The sequence below is a fragment of the Vitis vinifera genome, chromosome 14 (genome assembly GCF_030704535.1).
Source record: "Vitis vinifera cultivar Pinot Noir 40024 chromosome 14, ASM3070453v1".
NCBI lineage: Eukaryota > Viridiplantae > Streptophyta > Magnoliopsida > Vitales > Vitaceae > Vitis > Vitis vinifera.
The window spans coordinates 1,142,650-1,170,305 of record NC_081818.1 but is presented as its reverse complement, the minus strand read 5'-3'; the positions used below and the strand labels follow the sequence as shown (position 1 = coordinate 1,170,305).

Sequence of the window (27,656 nt, the reverse complement as noted above, 5' to 3'; positions counted from 1 at the left end):
AAATTATTTTCTATTTTGTGATTATGAAACATATATATATATATATATATATTATTCCAAAAATACATAAAATTAATTTAAAAAACATTTAACAAGGACCTACATTTTAAACCCTTGTTTGGAATATCTCGTAGAAAACAACGTTCAAAGGTCCAAAACAATTTCTAACTACAAGGCTCAGACAAAACTTTAATCATGGGTAAAGGTGTCCATTGGGCCGGGCCACCCATTTTGGCTCGTGGCCCGGCACAGCCCAACACTGTAATAAGCTGGGGCGGCATGACCCAAAGGAGCGGGTCATGCTGGGCCTAAAAAAACAATCTGGCGGCCCACTTTACCCTTTTAAATTTCACTTTTTACTTTTTATTATATGTCAAATGTCTATAATATTCCTTTCAACAACTATATAACGACTAGTTTGAGGGATAAAAAAGTAAATCAATAACTATTTTTATTTTTTTTCATGACAAATATTTATATTGCCCCTTCCAACAACTATATAACAGCTAGTTTAAATGATAAATAAGTAAATCATTCACTATTAATATTTTTATGTCAAATATATATAATACCCCTATCAACAATTATATAACAGTTAGTTTTAGGGGTAAATTAGTAAATGACTCACCAATACTTCTCTATAAATATCCTTCATTTTAATTATTTCTCACACAATTCTCTCTACTTTCTCTTTTCACAATTCTCCAAATTGAAATTCTTTCTTGTAAAGATATCTACTAACTCTACAAGGCTAAAGATATCTACCAACTCTATAAGTGGTCATCATTCATAAGGTTAAGATATTTATATTTAGTTATTTCATTTATTTATTTTAATTCTATATATTTAATTTAATTGTTTTCTTTCTTTTACCTTGTTTTTTTCCTCTAAAATTAAAAATGGATCCTCATCACCTAGATGTAGAAAACCTTGACTTTGATATTGATGCATGTAATGAATTTAATCCTTTTGAAGATGACGAGTCTCCCATCTCTTCTAGAGACTTTCCCCAACCAAATCCCATAGGCAAAAGACCTAGGGCTAGTATGTTGGAATTTTTATGTGTGGACTTACATAATCATTTTGATAATATCATAAATCAGTGTTAATTTAATTTTTGCATTGTGGTCCATAATGGGACTGGACACATATTGTTGCTTGATTTTTTATGAGCTCACCCTAATTCACTTGATTGACTCATTAAGTCAAGTGGTCCAAATAAAGTGTGTAATGTGTAATATATATATATACCTAATTCAATTGATTGACTCATTAAGTCAAGTGGTCCAAATAAAGTGTGTAATGTGTAATATATATATATATATATATATATATATATTGAGATGTATGTGCATTTGGAGAGATTCTCCTTTTCTTCTCTTGGGGATCACTGCACACACACACTTGCACTTGGACTGAATTTTTGGGGAAACAAGGGAAGAGCTCATTGATCCCTAATTCTCGTACCATCACGCACTTCGAGTAGCTTATTGGATATCAGAGGAGGAAGAAATGACTTTCCATGGCATAAACCAAGGTAACCAGTTCTTTTTTTGCCATTAAATGCATGCTTAAATGTTAACATGTGATCTTATGCTATTTCAATTCTCTTCATAGTACACACACATCTATAGTATAGAATCACTTCACTATAATAAATAGATAAAATGCAAGAAGAAAAAATCAACAATTCTTAAGAGAAGGGTTAGCCAGAATGATAGCTAGTATGGGGTTTCCATTGACATTTGGAGAAGATCCTAGATTTGTACATTTCATGCAAAAGTATGTCCAATCAGTTTATCATAGAATTCTTAGGACTACTTCTTGTAATGATGTAATTAAATGTTACCTAAATGAAAAACAATTAATAATTAAATAATTTAAAAATCATAATGGTATTGTATCCGTGACCTCAAATCTATGGACTAATCAAAGTAATAAACCTTTTACATGTGTGACATCACATTATATAGATTCAAATATGAAATTACAAAAGAAAATATTAGGTTTTCCTAAAATATTTCATCCTCATGATGGGTCTTCCATATATGATTCTTGGACAAGTGTTTTTAGATAATATGGAATACAAAGCAAAATTTTTAGTATTACCTTTGATAATGTTTCAAATAATAAAAGTCTCATAAATTTACCTATAAGAACAATTAGAGAAGGTCCACTAAGTGAAATATTTCATTGAGATGTATTTGTCATATAATTAATTTAATAGTACAAGATGGTTTAAAATTAATATCACCCTCATTACAGGCTATCCGGTCTACTATACTATTTCTTGATTCATCTAACAAATTATAAGAATTTTATACTTTATGTGAATCAGTAGGTTTGAAGAAGAGAAAATTTCGTCATGATATTGGTCATCGTTGGAATTTTACCTATCTAATGTTAGAATCTTGTGTAGGGTATCATAACATACTATCAAATTATGTCAATAATAAGACATGTGAAATTATAGTAACTTTTGATGATTGGGAGAAAGGTTTTGTTTTTTTTTAATTCTTGAAGGTTTTTTTATGATACTATTAACATGTGTTCTGCTGTATATACTCCTACATCTTGTATAACACTTAGATGTATTTGCAATATAAGTGATTTGTTTCGTGAAATATAGGGAAACATCCCCTTTTTAGTGAAATATGTGTACAAATGGAAAAAAATTATTTGAAATATTGGAAGACTATTCTATCACTTTATTGTTTAGCTGCTTGTATGGATCCAAGGGTTTAGGTTGAAGGTATAGAAAATATTTTAAATTTCATAGCTATTTGTATGAACCAACCATCCGAACCAGAGGGTGAGATATATGAACAATTAAACAACTTATATAAATATTATGAGAATAAATATGGTAATGTCTCTTTAAGTACTATAACTCCATCTACATTTGGAAATGATTCATTCTTTATACAATTAGCTAAGGGAAAGCGACAAGTTGGTCATTCAAGTAAGTGTGATCTTTTAAAATATTTAGATGCTGATTATTGTTCATACCTATCCCTTAATGAAGTACAAAATTTTGATATTATAAAGTGGTGGAAATCTCATGAATCTACTTTTCCTGTATTATCTAAAATGGCATGTGATCTACTAACCCCACCGGTGTCTACTATAGCATCGAAATCTTCTTTTTCTATAGCTACAAATATAATAGGAGACATGAGGACAACTCTTACAACAAAAATGTTAAAAGCTTTGACATGTTTGAAGGATTGGGAAGATGGACGCATGGGACTTCAAACTTTAGAGGATAAACTTAAAGAAGCCTTCAAGAAATTGCATGATTTGCATCTCAATGCAGACAATGATGTTCAAGAGATTGATGATGATTGAAGATGAAAAAAGAATAATGAAGATTGAATAAGAAGACAAAAGTGAATATGATAATTGAAAAATTATATGTTGTTCGTTTCTTTTAAATCTATTAATTGTAGCTAATTTTTAAAGGTTGAGTAATGCATATGATTGATAGTTGGGCGGGTGCCAATCTAGTTGGGATGTACTCAAACTATACTCATGCAATTCTCACCTTTTTTTTTTCTCCTTATTTTTTCATGTAATTTGTTGAAATATTGAATACAATAATTATTTTTTTTATATTTCATTTCATTTTATATTCCATTATTTTAAATTTATTTTTATTTTGATAAAAAATAAACAAATTCAAATATAATTTTTTTACTATTTTTAAAAACAAAAAACTAACATTTCTATAAATTTTACAATTACAAACTCGATAAATATAAATGTAAAAAATAAAAAGTATAATTATTAGAGCTGTATAAAAAATAAAAAATATAATTACTAGAGATGTTTAAAGTAACAAAAAAATTTTTTATTTAATATTGAAAATTTTATTTAATAAGAAATTTATTTAACAAAGTGAGTGGCCCATCGGCACGGCACGATTAGCTCGCGGACTTATGGGTCATGTCGGCCCACCTATTAGTCTTGCATGGGCCGGCACGTTGGCCTGTAATGGCCCGGTCAATATCGTGCCGGGCCATTGGACACCTCTACCTAAAGCAAGGCCAAAGTGATTGGGAAACTTACCAACATGTAAGGAAAAGTTGCAAGCCTGAAGAAACTGCCAAGGCAGGTGGCAGAGAGCATGGGTTTGGATTTCCAAACATGTAAGCCATGGTTTCTTGTATTGTGTATGCAATAATACAAGTTCGAAAGTATTTTCTTATATATTCCTTTTTCTATGTTGAGAGCTTATATTGTCTTTACGTGGACTGCATGTGGTATTGTTTGATCAAACCTAACCTTTAATAGAGATATTTGACCTAAGCCTATATCTCTAAACTTGGTTTAGACTCAAGTTAATTGTGAGACGAAATTGAGTTTGGTAAGGTTGGATTAAGTCAAGCCTTTTCGCAATGGTTTTTTAAATTTCTTTCTATATAATTATATTAAAATTAAAATTTATAAATGACACAACATTTCAAAATAATAACAAAAAAGTAAAAAAATCAAATTTAGGTCGGTCTTTATCTTAGCTAAGGGAAATCAAATTGAATTCAGATTATGAAAACTTAATCCAAGTCAAATCGAATCCATGTATTAAAAATAAATCATAAAAACATGGGAATCCACCGGACATGAATCCATGTGAGCACAAAACACAAAAATGCATCTATGAACTTAAAAAAAAATAGGGTCGATACTGACTCCAAATGAGCCATGTATGTCACACATGCTTCACAAAATAAAATTGTGCAATCAGTAATTTTAGGCCCAAACCTGAATGAGTTAGTGATCTTGTGAAGGAACAACTCTGCACAAGGTAAGAGTGAGCTAGAGGCCACATACGACTTGAGAGTACAGGTCTCACACCTCCAAATGAAGGAAAAATATACATGGGAATGATTTCACCTTACCTCTCCAGGTTTAAGCTCAATAATCTTAACCAGTATTAATTTAAAATTCTGTCAAATACCTCAACTCTCCTTATTTGTTTATTTTATTCACCTCCCTGTTGATTCAAAATAAGGGAGATATTTCATGAAATACGAAATTCAAGACTTGGAGAACCTCGATGGAGTAAGTGAAATTTACCCATATGTGTGACCAAAGGAAGCAAAGTGAGCAAAAGAAACATGTGACTTAATTCGGGTTGTAAGTGAGATCATAAGCAACATTAATTGTATTTGGAAACCAAGGGGAAGACTTCAATTTGGTGCCATGGATTCATTCCCATATGAGCATGCTGCTGATCAAATTGGCATCACCAAAATGACACTATGGAAAAACAGAAAGAAGAGTTGGGTAAAATTAGAGCTATATTTAATCGAGGGAAAGACCTTGACTCTAATAACACATGCATATCATGCTGGAACCAGATCATTCAGAAAGACTAAAAACTTGTTCAGTAGCTCAATTTTCATGCATCGTTGCTGTGGACGAGTGTTAAGGTAATTAAAATAGTTTCCATGCATTGATAACTATAGCACATGTGCTCTTTCCTTCTCTTCTACAACTATAAAATTAAAAGGCCCAAAAATGTGCAGTAGAAGAAGTGTAGAGGGAGTCACAGGGAAAGTGTATTTTCCCCAAGCTTGAAAAATACTAGGCAACCGGTCCTTGGGAAATGTGTTACAGATACCTCCAAGCAAAGATGAATGTGTTTCCTCTCGAATGATTAATGATCAATCAAGCAAATGTTGATAGGATGTTCTTCTTGAGAATGAACTCATCTGCCTTTGCTTGGTTGATCGACTGCACCAATAAAAGCCCAAAATAAATAAATGGTTGAAGTAAAATTCAAAATGAACACAAAACAATAATCAGCTTTAGTTCCCAGGTATTAGGATCTGGGCACTACCTTGGAAGTGGTGGAATTAACAACATTTTTCATAACCATCAATAACAGAAAAAATTATCTCCCCATTGATTTTTTTTTGATAAGTAAGCGATTATATTAACGAAGGCAAAAGCCAAAGAGCATACAGGGAGTATACAAGGCTACAAACCCTTAACCAAAAAACAAAAGAACCCCACCCCTACTTGGAAGCTATCCACTCCAAGAAACCTATAAGGGAATTCGACTCCATATCAATGTACACTTTAGCCCAACCCCAAAAATTATACACAAACGAAGTCTTTAATTTCTGAAAGGCTAACACACCCCCTTTAAAGGCGAGCCTATTCCTCTCCTTCCAAATTGTCCAAAAAATGAAAAGCGGGATGGACTTCCACACTTTCTTTCTTTTTCTCCCCACAAAAGAGCCTTTCTAACTACTAAGAACCTCCTTTACAGAATTAGGAAAGACCCACTGTACACCACACAAAGCAAGAATAATATCCCATAAACCTTTTGCCACCGTACAATGAATAAGAATATGATTGATAGTTTCCTCTTCACATCCACACAAGAAGCACCGATTAGGAAGGTGCCATCCTCTTCTCTGCAATCTATCCAATGTAAGAACCTTCCCCCAAGTAGCTTCCCAAGCAAAGAAAATAATTTTTGTTGGAACTTTGGCCACCCAAACATTGCTATGGGGGAAGGCCGCTTCATCAGCATTAACCAACACCCTATAAGCTTCCTTAACTTTAAACAGCCCGTCCGCTCCTCCCCTCCAAAAAACCGAATCTTCCTCCATAGATACTCTATAGTTCCTCAACTCAACTAACATATTGTCCACCAACCCCAATTCCCAATCGTTGAAGTCCCTCAATAGTCTTAAGCTCCACCCTCCTTGACTCAGATTCTGATCCCAATAATCCTCCACAGTGGCGCTTCTTTGGACAGCCATGGAGAAGAGGTCCGGGAAAGCTTCGGACAGCACGTTGTTTCCACACCAAGGATCAATCCAAAATCTTACTTTATTGCCTTTTCCCACCTTGAATACCATGTTATCCCAACACCAAGTGGACTCCTTCAGAATTTCCTTCCACACACCAACCCCAAACACCCCATTTGCCTTCTTTGTTCTCCACCCAAATTCCTCTTTCCCATACTTAGCCTCAAGCACTTTTTTCCACAGCTCCTCCTTAGCCCGCGCAAACCTCCAAATCCATTTGCCAAGGAGAGCTTTGTTTAACCAAATTAACTTTCTTAACCCCAACCCTCCCTTCTTTTTATCCGTACATACAACCTCCCACTTGATTAGATGAGCCTTATTCCCTCCATTGGCTCCTCCCCACAAAAAATTCCTTTGAAGCTTTTCTAGTCTTCTTGCCACTGATTTAGGCATGCGGAAAAGTGACATTTGATACAAAGGAATGCTGGCCAGCGTGCTCTTAATGAGAGTAATTCTCCCTCCTTTGGACAAAAAATGACGCTTCCAAAGAGCAAGCTTCCTCCTCATTTTCTCCTCCACCCCATCCCAAACGGAGGAGGCCCTATTAGGCGCCCCAAGGGGCAGCCCCAAATAAACAGTGGGCAGCTGTCCCACCTTACACCCAATTTCCGCAGCCATATCAAGCGCCCCTTCCACCTCCCCTACCGGAATGACCATGCTTTTCTCCAAGTTAATTTTTAAACCTGAGGCGGCCTCGAACCATAATAGGATCCAGCTCAAGTACAACAGGGACTCTTTCTTTGCCTCACAAAAGACAATTGTATCATCCGCAAACAGGAGATGAGTTATGTTTACGGGCTGCCCTCTTCCTTTCCATATCCTACAGCCATAAATGAACCCCCCTTCAACGGCCCTCGATATTAACACACTAAGGACTTCCATTCCCATGATAAATAGGTAGGGGGAAAGGGGATCCCCTTGCCTAAGACCTTTAGAACTTGAGAAGAAACCAGCTGGAACCCCATTCACCAACATTGAATATTTGATGGTAGAAATACAGCTCCACATCCATCCTATCCATTTTGATCCGAAGCCCATCTTATGCAAAACCTTTAAAAGAAACTGCCAATTGATATTATCAAACGCCTTCTCAATGTCCAACTTACAGATTAGGCCTTTCTCTCCCCTTTTTTGCCAAGAATCTATTACCTCATTTGCTATTAGGGAGCCGTCAAGAATCTGTCTCCCTTTTATGAAGGCGTTCTGGTCAGGGGAAATCACCTTATCTATGATTTTTTTGAGCCTATTGGCCAGCACCTTAGCCAATAATTTATAAAGACCCCCAAGCAAACTGATTGGCCTGTAGTCCCCTAAGTCCTCTGCCCCCCCTTTCTTCGGAATCAAGACCAGAAAAGTATGATTTAGGCTCTTGATGAACGAATTCTGATCATAGAATTCTTTGAACATATCCAAGACATCCTCCTTGACAATCTCCCAACAATTTTGCCAAAATGCTACAGTGAAACCATCCGGACCCGGGGCCTTGTCCCCATTCATCCCCATTAATGCAGCATAGATCTCAGCTTCAGTGAAAGGAAGCTCAAGAGCATCCGCTTCTGATAGGCTGATCTGCTTCAGCACAAGACCCCCTATATCCGCCTTCCAATCCGCGTTTTCCGAAAGAAGATGCTGATAAGCATTTACTATTCCATCCCTCACCTCTTGATCTTCTGTAAGTCTCACCCCATTAATCTTAATTTTGATCAGATTATTGACTCTCCTGTGGGCATTAGCCATACGGTGAAAGAATCCCGTGTTCCTATCCCCTTCCCTAAGCCATATTTCCCTTGATAGCTGTCTCCAATGCACTTCTTCCATCGACACCCATTTTGAATAATTCTCCTTAGCTATTTTTTTGTGGCCTAACTCTTCCTCTGATAGAGCCCTCTCTTCTTCCACTACGTCCCATCGCTCCACTTGCTGAAGGGCTTCAGCTTTGTTTTTCTCTAACCTTCCAAAGACCTCCTTATTCCAGATCTTTAAATTGTGTTTCAGACCCCTCATCTTAGCTGCTAACCTGTAGCTCGGCCTTCCTCTAACCACTATCCCTTGCCACCACCCCTCTATCAGCTCTTTGAACCCCTCAGCTTTGAGCCACATGTTTTCAAATTTGAAGGGGTAAGGACCTCTCCTTAGACCACCTCCCTCAAGCAAAATCGGAAAATGATCCGAGATTGGGCGAGGTAATCTTCTTTGATTAGCCCTACTGTACTGATCTATCCAATTGGGGGACACCAGGAATCTATCCAACCTGGCCCACGATTGGTTATTGAGCCCCCCACTCCAAGTGAAGGATCCCCCTTGCAAGGGAATATCAATAAGCCCTAACTCATCTATGACCTGGGCAAACCTCCTCATAGCTGAAGTGATCCTCCCATTTCTACTCCTTTCAGCTTGGTATAGAGTTGAATTAAAATCACCTCCTAGACACCATGGGTCCTCCCACAGTCCTCTAATTGCCCCGAACTCCTCCCATAAACACTCCCTATCCTTTCTGGAACAAGGACCATAAACCCCTGTGAACACCCAGATTACTCCATCTCCCACATTCCTGAATCTACAGGAAATGGAGAATTGGCCCTCTTCCACCCCCAGCAATTCCAGAGATCTTTTGTCCCAGCAAATCAAGACACCCCCTGCTGTCCCCATAGCATTTAAAGCCTTCCAATCAAGATATCTCCCCGGCCCTAGACTCCTCACCACCTCTTCAGACATAACTTGCATCTTTGTTTCTTGAATACAGAACAGGTCCACCTTTTGGCTTCTGATAACTGACTTGATAACTTTCCTCTTGGACCTGTCATTCACGCCCCTCACATTCCAACTCAGAAGTCTTACATTCATTGGACAACTGAACTTTGGATCCCTCTGCCCTGTTGAGGGCCTTTCTTCCTAGTGTCCCCTTCATAATTAACAGAGCACTCCAATCTCTTAAGCTCCCTTTCAAATCTTGTAGTCTCCAGTAGTCCTTTGTCTATTATTTTCTCCCTTCTTTTCCTGATTTTTCCTAAGAAGTTCAAAATTTCCTTCTCTAGACCTTCCGTAGAGAAACCCAAAAAGTGGCTGAACTTAATCAGGCTACTTTCCTCCCAATTGAGCTGGTCCTCCTTTCTGCCCTCTTGACTAGCCCATTGGTCTGTAGTCCACCCCAAATTCCTACCCGTAGGGTCATCGCTGCTGATTTCAACCATGTCCCAACAGCCCTCCCTTCTTCCTGAATGATCTTCTGTATTTGGTCTTCGCGACCCACTTCCAACCAGAATTCCTTCTCTTCTCCCCCCAGAATGGTCGTAATACTCCCTCTCCGGAGTCCGACCGAAACAAAGAAGATTAGAAGAGAAAGACCCTTGAACCCTGGTACCCCCCATATTTATCTCTGAGACATACCTCGCAGCTTCTTCTTCTAGCATTCTTTCAGCGCTCGGGTTGATTGGGTCCAGCTGTTGTCTTCTCCCCATTTCTTCCTCTCTGCATCTGGTGAACTCTTTCTCTAAGTCATCAGCTTTAAAGTGACCGTTGGAGCAAGAAGGAGGGGTTATTAAAAGAGGCCCATTATCTGAAAGGTGGGTCTGGGCTAAATTGGATTTCCCCTTATGAGCCTGGCCCATACCATAGCCTGCACCCCGCCCCAACCTATTAGGAAGCCTCGGCCCAGACTGATCCCCCTTTGGGGCATCAGAAGCTGGAGGTGACTTGGGCCCAAAGGCCCGAAGTAGCCCAGAAGCTGTAGGCCCAGATTTGGAGCCAGGCCCCTGCGGCGAGCCCACTCGCGTCTGGGCTCTCTTTACAGAGGGGCCCATGTCCTGCGACAGACAGTCAGTCCCATCATCTGACTGACTCTGCGCCTCGGTTTCCACGCCCACCAACTGCTCCACTCGCGTAGCAGCGCGTGAAGCTTCGTCACCTTCAACCTCTCTCGTTGATGGATTCCACCGGCTTTGCTTTCTCCCCTCTTCCGTCCTTATCGACGGCATCCTCTCCCACCATAGGGTTACAGAGTATGTCGTCTCTTCAAACCCTAGCTCTAGAGTGTCAGGGAAAGTCTCGCCGTCCGATCTGACCAAGACCCTGGCCCACTGCAACTCCTCCAAGCTCTCCGTCTGAGGGTCGACGTCGAGAAACCCTCCACACGCATCTCCCACCCTTTTCAGCACCGACGGAACCCATAACGACATTGGTAACCCTAATATTCTCACCCACACTTCCTTTCTTGTCTCCCCTTCCTCCAAACAGCCTGAGTTTGGGTCCCAGCACTCCAAGCCCATTTGAACACCTCTCACAGCCCTGATGCCTGATAGATTAACCCGTCTCGCTTCTTCCACAAATTCGAATTCCAGCAGCACACGTCCTTTTCCCATACTCGCCATCCCCATCTTGCCTTTCAAACCCCAAGCTTTGGCCATTTCCCCACCCAAGGTTTCCAAGGTTACCCCTGTTGTGATGTTGGGACTCCAGCTTCCGATCAAGCAATGTTCTAGTCTACTGAGATTTCTACTTAGTTCCTCCCGAGCCACCTCCACTCGTATGATCTTGGACTCCTTGTTCCACCCACCCTTCACCGCATCTGCAAACGACCTCCCTTTCGTCATCTCCGTGCACTGCCTTCCCCTTACCCTCATTTCTTCTTGTTTTTCCTTATTAATAATACTGTTATCTCCCCATTGATTATACTAACACCATACATCATCTAACTTCTCTTCATCACTACCAGGGAAAACTCACTCCTTTAGGCTACGTTTAGTTCCCAAAAAGTACCCAAAAAAAACAAAGTAAAATGATTCTCATATTTGGTTTTACCATAGGAAATAAAATATATATATAATTAAAATTAGTCAGAAACAGATACATTTTAAAATTATTTAATCTTTATATAGAAGAGTTAAACTCAATGAAATGAGTTTCAAGTAGCTTACAAAAATTATTTATTGACTTTAAATCTATTTTTTATTTTCATTCATTTTTTCTTTCCCTTTACTTTTCCTCTTTATATTCTTTTCACATTTTCTTTCAAATTTTCCAAGAACCAAACATGGCCTTAATTTTCTCCTCAAAACAAGGAAACCAATCTCAATCACCCATTTTTCATCAAATGTTATAAAAGAATGACATCATTAAATGACCACGACGCTTCTTATTCTACATTATCTCTGAAACTGTGAAATTTTGTTATGAATTTTTAGTTTTGATTTAATTTTAATTCTTCATTTTTGTGGTTTCAAACAAGGTGACAGGTTGACAACCTTTTTAACTTAATGGTATCTCCAGGCTCCCACTAGAAGAGAGGTCCAGGATTCAACTCTTGAGATGGTGGTTCATCTATAGGCTATGCAGATGAGTACTGATATCGACAGGCTCCCACTAAAAGAAGGTCCAGGATTCAACTCTTGAGATGGTGGTTCATCTATAGGCTATACAGATGAGTACTGATATCGACCGGATAATAATGATGATGACAAATGGAATTATTAAAGTGCACCTAGGACCATACTGGGCTTTGCTTTACTTTAACAGTCTTTACAAATAAATATCTACTGGGCTTCACTTTAATGGGACATTTCCATGAACTTTCCAGTATCTATTTTCCTTATCCCACAGCATAAGCAAGAGATGTTCCACTCAAATCGTAATTTTCAATTCTATGTGAGTATGAAAGATAGTAGGAAACTTATCCAGGCATCCAGCAAAGCTGTTCACTGGTGCATCTCAATGAGTAACACTTAGAATGCCATTTATAGTTATTGCTAATCCTACAAGTGCTCTTCCTAGCCAGTGGCAGATAAGAATGAAGAGGGTTTATCAGGTTAACGGTGGCATAGATGGTAAAAATTCTAGCCAATCCATATAGACATAAATCCTACAAACTAATAGGCTCTCAATGCCAGTACAAAAAAAGTATAATAAATTAAAATAAAACTACTGAGCATCAGTTTGAGATATTATAAAATTGGGGAAAAAAAACAGATATTGTACCTTCTCAAGCATGCGCTCAAGCCTCTGAATTTCATTCTTGGCATAGTCAGCCCCCTTCTGCAAACTACTCTTGGCAGCTTTCACGTAAATCTTACCATATCTGGAAAGACAAAGGTTGGCAAATTTCTTTTAAAAAATCAAGAATAATGAAAATCCCTGCTGCATTTCACAAAGTTTTTGATAGGAAATAGTAAAATGAAAACCACCAACTTTGCCTTCAACAGAAGTTCATGTAACTTTAATGCAACATCATGCGACAAAAATAGAAACCATAAATCCCTAATGATAACCTTGCAGCAGAACCCTCAAGCTTTTCAACTTCCTCCTCTATCCGAGCGAAGACTGCCTTCTTCTCATCATCGCTAGCACTAATAAACTCCTTAACCAAGCTATCCAAACTTGCAACAGTGCCAGCCTATGTGGAAAAAAAAAAACTATAAAAACCACAGGAAATGAAAATATATCATATTGATGTCAGTTTCAGAATAAATGTGTTACTAACTTTGGAAGTGAGTTGTCCTTTCCCATCACGACTAGTGCCACACTTATCATTGATGAAAGTTACAAAGTCCTCTAAATCTCGGCCACCATCATAGTCCTCACCAGCTTTGTTGCCCTTTGGGAAGAACTTTAATGTAGGATACCCGCTTACACCATACCTGCATTAGCAGAATATTTACAGGCTTTTTAATTCAATCAAAAAACTTCCCAAAAATTAATATTTTTCCATAATGCAGACACATGTGGTATATTGAGGAGTGGTTTCATCAGATATGAACTCTCAGTCATCCAATGCGAGTATAACAAAAGGACATGCACAAACCATATTTCCGGGGGTTAAAGACTCACTTTTCAGCCAGATCCTTGTATTTGTCAGCATCAAGGTTAGCAATCACTACATCCCCCTCTGATTTAAATGCTGTTGCAACCTTTTCATAAATCTACACAACAGGCAGAATAAAGTAATCAGAGATCACTTTATTATCACTTATCAGGGTACAAGACAAAAGTCAGGCAAAAGTTTCTCCAGAAGAGTACTAACAAACTTACAGGAGCAAGGCTCTTGCAATGGCCACACCTATCAAAATAAAAGCACAGTTCAGACGTGCAAAGCAAAATAAGGGAAATAATTCGACAGATGAATTAACTCAACCTAGTATAGTAGAAAGCAGAATAGCAATTCAATCTATATCTAACTAAAAAGTAAAAAAAGCTTTGTACTACCTTCAAGTTAGTTACAATACTCATTCCTTTTTTCACCATTTCATTTTTGTGTCAAAATAAAATTTTATTGAATTAGATAATCATAAAATATTAAAGTGCAGAGAGAACATTATGCAAAGATAACCAAGAAGAACTCTCACCATGGTGCATAGAACTCAACCAGCACATCTTTCTTTTCATTCAGGACAACCTCATCAAAACTATCTGATGTTAGCACCACTACATTGGATGGGACTGCAGCTATCTTCACATTAGTCCCTGAATATAAAGCAGCATTTAGTGCATAAAATATGTTGACTAAATATTATGTAACAGTCAGTACTTGTGATGGCAGATTTTATGGAGAATAAAATCTAGACTGCAATGAACTATGATGCCCAGCACATGTTACACAAGTTTATTATTTTCTTTATGCAAATTTGCAATGTTAACCACAGGGTGCAAGAAACATAATGTCCAAACATATAAATATCCTATCTTCAAAGATTTTATAATAAAAAGTAATTGGGAAGAAATAAACAGCTCTTTCAAAAAATAGCACGTGGGAAATATTTATTATAGAACCCTTGTTATGGACTTTTTAACATCTCCAAAATGTTGGTCATACCAGCTTTTTCCCCAGATAGCTTCAATAGGGGTCCAAGCAAAGGTTTAGTAAAGCGGACATATGATCACTAAGAAAACATTCTAGAACCTAACAGGCATTGAAAAACATTCTACCATGTTTTGGTTCTAACACATCTTAAGGAAGGCTATAAAATAATTACTCCAGCAGAAAAATCAAAATGGTGATGGGTTTATTAGATTCTAAGTTATCCTATATCCTCTGCATCAGAATGAAATTGTGCAGAAGCCAATGACAACTGGTTCTCAAGTCATGACCAAATTGAATGGCAAAAACTACTAAACCCTTGATTTAATTTTAACTAATATAAATTATGCAATAGTATTACTCTACATAAAACAGCCTCCACTGAACCACCAAGGCATTTGAGAAAAACAAAATTGTATAAATAAAATAAATGTATAATTGCATATCAATCAGAATACAACAGTCCTCTGCTGGACCACCAAATCATTTGAGAAACAAAATAATAAAAATAAAACAAACAAATGAACAAAATAACAACAGAAAAGGAAGGAAAAAAATAAACATAATTAAGAGGAATCCTTCTAAGAAAGGAAAAAAGTTATTAAAAAAACTGTAGCACTCCCAATGCATCCAAAACATGGCAGATCCAAGACAGGGCTTGGATGGCTGCTCCACTGTGTTTGTTTTGGACCATTTGGAGGGAGAGAAACAGTATAGCTTTTGAAAATTGTGAAAATAGGGATCAAGCAATTAAACATTCCTTATAGCATCTCTTCTAGGACTGGGTTAGAGTGTTTATATGAGATTATTCCTTGTCAATGTTAGATTTTTTGGATTTGTTAGGCTCTAAGTAGGGTGCGGTTGCTGGTTTCAGTGCCTTTAAGTATTGGATATGGCTGGGGTGTAAAGGATGTTGGAACCATGTCATTCCATGTATCACGTGTCAGGCACAACCAAAATTCCTTAGAAATCAATAGGAGCCTTAGTAAAAGGAAGTAGCAAGGGATTCTGACTTCAAAAAGCTGGTCAAGGGCAAGTTATTGTGAAAATAATGGACTGATCGATCTTGAAGTAAATTAAGACACAGTCAATCAGATCTGTTTAAAAATGTTGTGCAATAAAGCCAAAAAACAGCAATAAAATCATCATTCCAAGAAGACAGACAGAAATTTTATGCATCACCAAATCAATTAATTCTACAAAATAGACAAATACCTCCTTCATTATTCACAAACTCAGCAAGAGCTTCTGCTGAACGCGCTCCTTCATACCTAAAAAAATATGTAATTCAATTAAGAGTCATCTAAGTGGATGCCACAAGAGCTCCAGGGATGGGAACAACAAAAGTGTATCAAGTGCAGAGTGAGGGGCAGCAGGTGTATGTATGAACAATATTCTTATAGATGTTTTCATTATTAGAAAGGAGAAAAACCAATAAGTAAATGCATAAACTCACTTTTTGGGCTCCAAGGACCCCTTAGGAAACCATTGAATTGTAGGGTATCCAGAAACCCCATATTTACTGCAAACGCTCTTGTGTTCATCACAGTCAACCTACATAAAAAATTGTAAAAGAACAAGAGTTGAATATTCCGGTTAATTCCTATTTATTAAAACAAAACTAAAGCAGTTACAGTTTTGTACTTTTTCTGTTGTAGAAAAGGAGAAAGGGGAAAAACCATAAATGAATTCAGAGGCAAAAGAACAAATATTTACAATGATAAGAAACACAATGAGTTGAATATTTCAGTCAATTTCTATTTATTAAAACAAAATTAAAGCAGTTACAATTTTGCACCTTTTCTATTGTAGAAAAAGAGAAAAGGGAAATGCCATAAATGAATTCAGGAAGGGCTAATATGCAATAAATGAATTCCGGGGCAAAAGAACCAGAATTCATTATAATGACAAGCACGCCCATGACACCAACCAGAGCACAAGTAGTCGAGCGGATTCAGTTCCATTGCCCGTGCCCTTTTCTATTGATGATAGGTCCCCTTCTTCCTTCTTTTTTTTTCCAATACAGAGTAGTTATTTGATTTTCCACATTATTTATGAACATTGTAAAGGAACGAAAGAAATCTACACATGATTAAATGAGATCCTAGTGATGTGATGATAATTTATACAGCAACAACCAATTGAAAAATGGTCAGGTTACTAGGACCTAAAGATCTTACCTTTCCAATCAAAACAGACTTTGCCTTCTTGAAACTTGCACCAAGCTTCTCATACTCTGGGGCAAGCTTTTTACAATGCCCACACCTGCCAGGGAACAAAATCAATAATTTAGGTTTCATCGCGTACCAACTCAATGAGAGAGAAAATCAGGGGGAAAAAAGGAAATTTTTTAAAAATAAAATAAAATAAGGAAGCAGAAGTGCTTTGAGAATCCAAAATGTATATTTGAACTTCAGCCAGAAGATAGCATTGGGTACAAAGTAAAATTATTTTAAGACCCAAAGGCCTAAATTTTAAAATATAGAACTTATAAAATATATTCCAATAAATAAAGTCTTTGGAACTACTGCCTTAAGAAACCTAACCAAAGTACTTCCCCTTTCTAATAATTTGTTTTTTCTTTTTCAACTTTGCTTACTGAAATGAACCTAAATCCCACACCTGACAGCTCACTGAAAAAATATGAAGCCAAAAAATCAAGTTGTAAAAGCGTGTAATTGCATTAACGATCTCCAAGCCCTCACTCAATTTGGTATATCACCAATAGGAAATCATCCACTGTTTCAACTATGCATTCTGCACGGCACACACTCTAGAGTGTTATCCCCACATGTCCCAGACCTAATTCTGACACCACAACACCCATTTTTAGACTTAATACTGAAAAAAAACAAAGTGGATGTAATTTATGATCACTTCACCACACAACTTCTAAAAGTTTTTATATTGGTTTTCTCGTGTCAATCATTTCTATGAATGACGGGAACAAGAGAGCTATAAGCAAAAATGAAGCGCATCTAAAGCAGCTCTCAAAGATCATCGCTCAATTACATAGAAAATGATATGTTCTTAACTCAAACAGAAAAAGAAAAAAAAAATCATTAACATGCCTGAATTTAACTCAAAATTAAGCATGAAAATTCAAATAATTTCCAAACATAAATCAAATATTGCAAATCTCAAAGCCATTCACGCAGTCGACGAGAATCACAGTCCTGATCAGATCAAAGTTGACCAAAAATGTGAGCTCAAAAGCAACAGATCTCCAACCAAACACGGTCAACATCACTCCATTCCAACAAATCAATGCACATCAACTCATCCAACAACACTACATCAACCTCAAAAACCAAAAATCACATCCAGAAAAAAGAAAAACTGGAAATCGAACCAGGGAGCGTAGAACTCGACGAGAGCGCTGCGATCTTTGCCGATCTCCTGCTCGAAGTTGGCTTCGGTGAGCACAACGACGTCGTCCGCGGAGACTGCGGTGAAGACCAGGAGCAAAGCTAGGGTTTGCAGAGCCCACCAGATCGACATATTTTCTGATGTCAAAAAACAACAAAAAGGAAAAAGGAAGGAAAAAGAAGCAAGCTGGTGAAGGCGCTGATCTTTTACTTATTTATAGACACATTTTTCTGGTAAAACGACATCGTTTTTGGTAATCTAAAACGGAGGGACGCTATTATTCTGATATCTGTCTTACTAATATTATTTTATCTTTTACGGAAATTTATCAATAAAAAAATTAAAATATTAATTATAAATACATATTTATAAGATATCATTTCCAATATCATTCAATATTATATTGGAAATAAAATCCCGACAGGATATAGATATATTAAATTTGTGAAAAGTATGTGAAGAATGAATTGTGAAGAATGTTAAAAAAAAAAGCAAAAAAAATATGATGAATAGTGTTTTTTGTCTTTCACCATGACTCAAAAGGAGTGTAATGGAAAAGAAAAGCAAGAAGACAAGGAGAATAAAATTTTGAAGACTCAAAACATCGTTTCAAGTCCGAATTCTCACCCATAAATAGAGCCTCTTGGGAGAATGAGAAAAAACTAAGAGCTCAAGAACTCATGAGTGTTCCAAAAAATCCTCTCTCTTACTTTTGTAATTTTCTCTTTCAAAAATCTAGTCATTTGTATTCATCACTTTAAGTCATCCCTCTGTTATCAACAAGCTTATATCAACAATTTTCTGTAATCAAGGTATATTTTCAATAAACAATATTTTCATATTCAAATATATGTGTTTTTATAATTAAATTTCTGCAATAAATTAAACAGAATTAGACAATAATTATTTCTGTTTTTATGCTTGAAGTTCATTAGACAGAATTAATTATTGCGTGCATGAACTATTATATGTCCTAGGTGCAAATAGTATCAGAGTCATGTTCTGCTTGAGAACCGAGTAGTGTTACGAGTTGGAACAGTAATTAATCACTGATTTAGTCCTGACTTAGTTCGGATTGAATTTCCTATGAACAGCTTGGCCAGCCTAAGATAGCGGTGTTTGAAGGACAGAAAGAGCGTAAGTCCCGTGTTGATCCGCTTGTGGAGGTCTCTGTTTAGGAAATTATCTAAATTGATTAAGGATAAAATTATGATTATTTTCTATGACGATGAGTAATATTAAAAGGGAATTAAGTAGAGCTAGTTCTTCTAAATTTCTTAGGTCTCATGATAGTTTTGCATATGCATCAAATAATTCTACATATAATTCAGAAAGTTTTTCATATGAGATAATCAAATTTACAAATCATCACCTACATCATCACCTGCATCATTATATAGTCATCACATAAAATTTAATAATTCAAAATTAAATGAAGAATTGAATCAAATAGAAAATCAATTCAAAAATATGTCAAACTTTGTTTCAAAAATTCCTCTTTTCGAATAAGAGTTTGAGTCAAATATTTTCTCTCATGATAAACCTCCTTTAAACAGAAATATCATTAGAAAAAGAAACATTAAAAGAAATCCTCTTGTTCATGAAGTAGAATTGATTAAATCAAATTATTTTTCTCCTGAAAATACTGAGAAATAAATTATTTTCAACAACTTCCTCCCCAAGTTAGAAATGCTTTAAGAAAACAATATGAAAAATATATGCAACAAGTTAGGATCACTATTCATTTTTTCCTTTAGTTTTTCAAATTTGAGAAACCCCTTAAAAGAATTGCAACGTTAACCTCAAGAAAAACAATAGAAAATTCTCCACATAATAAAAAATTATTAGATCAACAAATCATAAATCAAGAAGAGTCAAGTAAAAAATCAAAAGAAGAATCAAATGAAACAAAATTTAATCAAAAGTTAAATGAAAATTCAAAAGAAAAGTAAAGTGAAACAAAATTTAATCAAATTTTGTTTTCTTATGCCCCGAGAGAGGTGGAGGAAACATCAACAACAACAAAATCAACAACAAAGATAGAAAAACCAAGAGAAATTAATGAAACACCAAAAGCAGAAAATAAAGAAAAAACAAAATTAATTAAAACAATAAATATAATATCTTCAAAAGTAGATAAACAAATATTTTTTGATGTTGTAGACAAAATTCAAGATGAAGAAACACAGAGAGTCTATTTACAAAATTTAAAAAATTTAATTCTTATGGAAGATTCAAATAAGATTCAAATTAAATCTACACAATATTCAATTGATGAAATTTATAATAGATTCAAAAAAGACTCAAAGGCATATAACTATTGAAGACTTGAAATAAGAAATACAAAAAATAAAAAAGCAAATAAATCAATTAAAACACGAAAATGAACAAATAAAACAAGAAAATGAACAAATTAGAAATGTAATACAATATAAATTAGATTTTGTTGAAACCTCTGATAATCAAGATCCGGGAATAATAATACCTAATAAACAAACTCCTATAGAATCATTTATAACTACAATATCAAAAATAGTTTTTCAAATATGGTATGCAAATGTAAAACTTATAATCGAAGATTTTGAAATGGAAATAATAGCATTAATAGACTCGGGAGCTGATATGAATTATATTCAAGAAGGATTAATTCCCATTAAATGTTATGAAAAAACAGGACAATAACTTTTTGCTGCAAATAAAGGAAAATTATAAATAGAATTTAAACTTCAAAATGTTCATATATGTCAAAATAATTATTATTTTAGAACTCAATTTATATTAGTACAAAATATGACTGAACCTTTAATCTTATGAACTCTTTTTATTACCTTACTCTACCATTTTCAAGTAAATTATGAAGGTATCAAAACTCCAATATTAGGAAACACCATATTTTTCCCTTTCATATATCCATTAACTAAAAAATAAATGCATCAAGTCCAAAGTGATTCGATAAATAAAAAGATAAATTTAATTCAAATAAAACAAGCTCATATAAATTTTCTATCAAAAAGAGATTCAATATAAAAAGGTAGAAGAACAACTTCTAGAAGATGGAGTTCAAAATAAAATAAAAGAGATTCAAGATCTTTTTCAAAATGAAATTTGTTATGATCTTCCAAATGTTTTTTGGTCCATAAAGAAACATGAGATAAGTTTGTCTTACATTCAAAATTTTGATGAGTCTAAAATTCCCACTAAGGCTAGACCTATTCAAATGAATGAAAATCTTTTAGAATATTGTAAACAATAAATTGATTCATTATTAAAGAAGAAATTAATCACACCCTCAAAATCCATTTGGAGTTGTGCCGCTTTTTATGTTCAAAATGTTGCTGAGATAGAAAGAGGTGCACGTAGATTAGTCATTAATTATAAACCTTTAAATAAAGTATTACAATAGATAAGATACCTTATTCCTAATAAGCAAGATTTACCCAAAAGACTTCATAGTTCTGTAATTTATTCAAAATTTGATATGAAATCTGGATTTTGGTAGGTTCAAATCAAAGAAGAAGATAGATACAAAACTGCTTTTACTATCCCTTTTGGTCATTATGAATGGAATGTCATGTCTTTTGGTCTAAAAAAATGTCCCTTTTGAATTTCAAAATATTATGAATGATATTTTTAATCCTCATTTTCAGTTCATAATTGTATACATGGATGATGTTTTAGTATTTTATGATTCATTAGAAAAATATTTTGTTCATTTTAAAAAGTTTTTCAATGTCATTAAAGCAAATGAAATGACTTGTTCTACTCCAAAAATGAAATTATTTCAAACAAAAATTAGATTTTTAGGACATGAAATTTTTCAAGGAAAACCAAACCGATTAAAAGGTTAATAGAATTTGCTGACAAATTTCCTGATGAAATAAAAGTTAAAAAACAATTGCAAAGATTTTTAGGTTGTTTAAATTATGTCTCTGATTACTTCAAAGATTTAAGAAACATTTGTGAACCTTTATACAAAAGACTTAGAAAAAATGCACCTATATGGATTGAACATCATACTAATTTAGTCAAAAAAATTAAACAAAGAGTCAAACGTTTACCATGCATTAGCATTCCTCATCCAAATGCATTGCTCATTGTAAAATCAGATGCATCTAATTTAGGTTATGGAGACATATTAAAGCAAGAGTATAACAATCAAGTGCATATAGTTAGATATCATTCAGGGATCTGGTTGGGAGCTCAAATAAATTATTCAATTGTCAAAAAAGAAGTTTTATCCATAGTTTAATGTATTTCGAAATTTCAAAGTGATTTGATAAACAAAAATTTTCTTTTGAAAATTGATTGGAAAGTTGCAAAAGATATTTAACAAAAAGATGTTAAAAATTTAGTTTCAAAACAAATTTTTGCAAGATGACAAACTTTACTTTCAAATTTTGATTTTGAAATTAAATTTATCAAAAAAGAGTTGAATTTCCTTCCTGACTTCCTTACTCGAGAGTTTTTGCAGGGTAAGGACCCTCCTCCATCGTAATGGGTACTCCTATTAGGCCTCAACTTCCTTCATCATCCAAGAAAATCAAAACTTCATATGCAATGATTTCAAAATTTTCAAATATTCGTCCTACTTTTCCATTACAAATATCAAATTCCTTTGAAGTTCTGAGTCTAGATTTTCATCCTCTTCAACCTTCAAAAAGTTTTATTAAAGCTTTTAAATCAACTTCTAAAAATATTCATGTTCAGAGTCAATCCAGTCCTAGCACTATTTCAATATTACTTTCTCCTTCTCATTATTTTTCCATTAGTCAATATGTCAAAAAACCCAAAACCTTAGAAATTGCTTTCATTGAGCTAGAGTACAATTATAAAGAAATTCCTAAAATTCTTCCTTACATCTTTCCTCAAGGAGTCACCTTCAATTCCAATGATCCTTTGAAAACTCATCAATTTTATGAGTTCATCCTGGTGGGCACAAATTAAGTTGAAATTACTCATAACACTGATAAAAACAATCCTCGGAGGATTGCTTTTTCCAAATGTCAAATTCTCAAAGTCATGACCATTGCTGGTTGGAATAAAAAACCCTTCACTTGCAATGCGTTTAGTCAACATTTCCGTCTCATGAGCTACAATTACGTAGATTATATGGATGCTTAGTACAATATGTTTTATCGCAAAGCTACCAACATTTTTGGTTAATCCAATTCTCAAGAAATTGTAATACCAAATTTTATGCTTGGTTTAAAAAATGGTGGACTTTATTTGGTCTACTAGACTCCATATTTCCTCCTAAAATTCAAGAAAAATTAAACTTCTACAAGAGTAATATTTAATCTCAGTCTATCACTCAGTCGAGACTCTTGACGTTCTATTTGAGATTAAGAATTCCATGGATTCTCACATGGAATATTATCATTAAGCAAGAGCAACCTCGTCCTTTTCCATCATCTCTTTCTAGAGAATTCAGCATCAAATGGTGGGACAAATTCAATCATGATTTTGTATGTCAACAGAAGATTTTGCAAATAATTTCAACAAAACCTGGATCTTCAAATTCAAAAGATTCATCAAGTTTTTCTCAAGGACCAACTCAAGAAGAATTCCTTACTCTTAAAAGCAAATGTCAAGTTTCATTAGCAGCCGCTACTGATTTAGAGCAATATCGTTAAGGACTCATTCAAACTCTCAAACAGTTTGGAGATTATCAAGAAAGTGAAGAAACTGAAGACACAGTTTTATCAGATGATTCATACTTAGACCCTAAGTTAATAATTTACGGAGGACTTATGGGTCAATCCAGATAAAAGATTTCAAGAATCTTTTGTACAACTGTATATTTGTACAATTGTCTCATTGTATTTATCCAGTAAAAAAAAAAAGTATATAAATAAGGAATTGTGAAGAATGCAAGAAAAAAAAAATCTCAAGTCAAAAGTCATGAATAGTGGGTTTTGTCTCCCACTTTAGTTTTGAAGACAACGTGGAGAAAGGGAAAGGAAATAGAATAAATATTCTCTTCCAAAGCCATCTAACATGAGAAAATTTCCCTACCTTCTTCTGCAGACCTTATTCACCAAGGTTCCAGTTGTCTCTACACGTGACGGATTTCAAAAAATTTTCAAGAATGAAGACTCAAGACAGACTGAAGTCCGAAATTTTTCGCCTATAAATAGAACTCCAACTCTCTTTATTAGGTAGAACTTGGGAGAGTGAGAACTTGAGAGCTGAAGAACTCAAGAGTGTTCTAAAATTCTCTCTCTTGCCTTTGTAATTTCCTCTTTCTAAAGTTATAGTCCTTTGTATTCATATATTTGAGTCATCCCTCTATTGTCAACAAGCTTGTATCAATAACTCTCTGTAATCAAGGTATATTTTCAATAAACAATATTTCATATTCAAATATCTGTGTTTTTATGATTAAATTTCTGCAATAAATTAGACATAATTAGATAGTAATTATTTATGTTTTTATACTTGGAGTTTATTAGACATAATTAATTATTACGTGCATGAACTGTTGTATGTCCTGGGTGCAAATGGTATCAGAGCCACGTTCTGCTTGAGAATCGAGTGGTGTTACGAGTTGGAACAGTAATTAATCACTGATTTAGTCCTGACTTAGTTCGGATTGAATTTCCTATGAACAGTTTGGCCAACCTAAGATAGCGGTGTTTGAAGGGCAGAAGGGGCGTAAGTCTCGTGTTGATCCGCTTGTGGTGGTCTCTATTTAAGAAATTATCTAAATTGATTAAGGATAAAATTGTGATTATTTTCTATGACGATGAGGAATATTAAAAGGGAATTAGTAGAGCTAGTTCTTCCAGATCTCTTAGGTCTCATGATAGTTTTGCATATGCATCAAATAATTCTACATATAATTCAGAAAATTCTTCATATGAGATAATCATATTTACAAATTCATCACCTGCATCATCAACTGCATCACTACCTGCATCATTATATAGTCATCACATAAAATTTAATAATTCAAAATTAGATGAAGAATTGAATCAAATAGAAAATCAATTCAAAAATATGTCAAACTTTGTTTCAAAAATTCCTCTTTTCGAATAAGAGTCTGAGTCAAATATTTTCTCTCATGATAAACCTCCTTTAAACAAAAATATCATTAGAAAAAGAAACATTAAAAGAAATCTTTTTGTTCCTGAAGTAGAATTGATTAAATCAAATTATTTTTCTCCTGAAAATACTACAGAAATAAATTATTTTCAACAACTTCCTCCTCAAATTAGAAATGTTTTAAGAAAAAAATATGAAAAATATATGCAACAAGTTAGGATCACTATTCCTTTTTTCCTTTGGTTGTTCAAATTTAGGAAGCCCCTTAAAAGAATTGAAACATTAACCTCAAGAAAAGCAATAGAAAATTCTCTACATAATAAAAAATTATTAGATCAACAAATCATAAATCAAGAAGAGTCAAGTAAAAAATCAAAAGAAGAATCAAATGAAACAAAATTTAATCAAGAGTTAAATGAAAATTCAAAAGAAAAGTAAAGTGAAACAAAATTTAATCAAATTTTGTTTTCTTCTGCCCCGGGAGAGGTGGAGGAAACATCAATAGCAACAAAATCAACAACAAAGATAGAAAAACCAAGAGAAATTAATGAAACACCAAAAGCAGAAAATAAAGAAAAAACAAAATTAATTAAAACAATAAATGTAATATCTTCAAAAGTAGATAAGCAAATATTTTTTTATGTTGTAGACAACATTCAAGATGAAGAAACACAAAGAGACTATTTACAAAATTTAAAAAATTTAATTCTTACGGAAGATTCAAATAAGATTCAAATTAAACCTACACAATATTCAATGGATGAAATTTATAATAGATTCAAAAATACTCAAAGGCCTATAACCATTGAAGACTTGAAAGAAGAAATACAAAAAATAAAAAAGCAAATAGATCAATTAAAATAAGAAAATGAACAAATAAAACAAGAAAATGAGCAAATAAAACAAGAAAATGAACAAATTAGAAATGTAATACAATATAAATTAGATTTTGTTGAAACCTCTAATAATCAAGATTCGGGAATTATAATACCTAATAAACAAACTCCTATAGAATCATTTATAAATACAATATCAAAAATAGTTTTTCAAATATGGTATGCAAATGTAAAACTTATAGTCGAAGATTTTGAAATGGAAATAGTAGCATTAATAGACTCAGGAGCTGATATGAATTGTATTCAAGAAGGATTAATTCCCGTTAAATATTATGAAAAAACAGGACAAGAACTTTTTACTACAAATAAAGGAAAATTAGAAATAGAATTTAAATATATACGTTTCATTATATTTGATAATAAAATTTTTTAAAAACACAAAAAAAAAAATTGAATATTTTTAATAAAAAAGAGATGTTTAAAAATTTTATATGTTTTTATTTTTTATTTATTCTTTTTATAAAATAAAGATTTTTATTATTGAATTCTTTTACTAAATATTATATATTTTTAATCAAAAATATTTTATTATTGAAAATTTGAGATTAAAAAAATTAAAAAATCATTTGTGGAAATTATATTCAATTAAATTCTATTTTAAATGATTTATATTGAAATTGAATTTAAAAACAAAATATTTTATTTTAGTTATTTAATACATCAAAATTAAAATTCTAACTAAACCCTATTTAATTGGTTTATAATTTTTTTTTTTTAATTCAATGGCTACAACTTGTATATAATATCTAATTAAATGCACATAAATGAAAGGGATCGATCATATAAAAACTTCTATGGATGGTAATGAGATGGATTTTTGGATACATGTCTTGCCCTATTCCTTGTTTTTTATGAGTTTGAAATTTAAATAAATGAGTTATGTGTGGATTTTAGATTTTTTTTTTTTTTAAATACATGGGCAGGATTAGGGTGAGTTTTGGTATTGGTTTGTTGGATTCCTACCTATCCCAATTAGATATAAAATTAATTTTTATTTTTCTTTTGAATATAATAATAATAATAATAATAAAATTTCTCTTTAATAAAATGACTTATAAAAATTATAATATTTTAATTATTTATAAAATATATTTATTGTAATGTAATTAAAAAAAAATTAAACAGGTGGAGTGGGTGGATATGAGAAATTTGTATATTCGTCGTATCTCATTTAATTTTTTTAATAAGGGGGATGTGAATTATTTTTGAGAAAATAAAGGCTAATCTTAAATGAGAAAAACATTCAAGAGGGGGGGATGAATTGGGTTTTTAAAATTCTTTTTTAACACAATAAATTCAAGCACAATAAAAGCAAATATAAAGAGATAAAGTTAGAGAAATTAAACTCATATTTTATAGTGGTTCGACACTTTCTTGCTTACATCCACTCTCTTCAAGCTTGTAACCGAGTGAGAGTTCCACTAACTTGAAGCTTCAACCAAGCTTCTAATCTCCTTTATATTTGGATTCCGGCTCCAATGAGCTCTTACACAATCTCTTCAAGATTCAACTTACTTGAAGGTTTTAACACTCAATTTTACAAGAATGAATCCCTCAACCTAGCTCAAAGATAGCTCAAATACAAATCAAAGTTATGATGAATCACAAAGGTGCACTAAAAGATATGTAAGTGTAGATTTAATGCACCAATAAATAAATTAGAGCTTTTAAGGTAAGAACAAATGGGTAGACAAATAAATACAGGTGTTCTATATCTCATAAATAAAGTGGAACTCT

At 33.9% G+C, this 27,656-nt stretch overlaps 1 protein-coding gene across 1 annotated transcript; it reads right to left on the bottom strand.

The window, feature by feature from the left end:
- Positions 1-5,282: 5,282 nt before the first annotated feature.
- Positions 5,283-18,247, bottom strand: LOC100258052 (probable protein disulfide-isomerase A6). Its single transcript, XM_002282567.5, has 11 exons — positions 17,963-18,247; positions 16,791-16,875; positions 16,067-16,164; positions 15,826-15,881; positions 14,159-14,276; positions 13,845-13,872; positions 13,644-13,735; positions 13,297-13,453; positions 13,085-13,209; positions 12,795-12,894; positions 5,283-5,736 (listed from the first exon to the last, which is right to left on the bottom strand). Exons 1-11 carry the CDS (start codon positions 18,109-18,111, stop codon positions 5,671-5,673), a joined length of 1,074 nt encoding a protein of 357 aa, XP_002282603.1. The 5' UTR covers positions 18,112-18,247; the 3' UTR covers positions 5,283-5,670.
- Between the last annotated feature and the right edge of the window lie 9,409 nt (positions 18,248-27,656).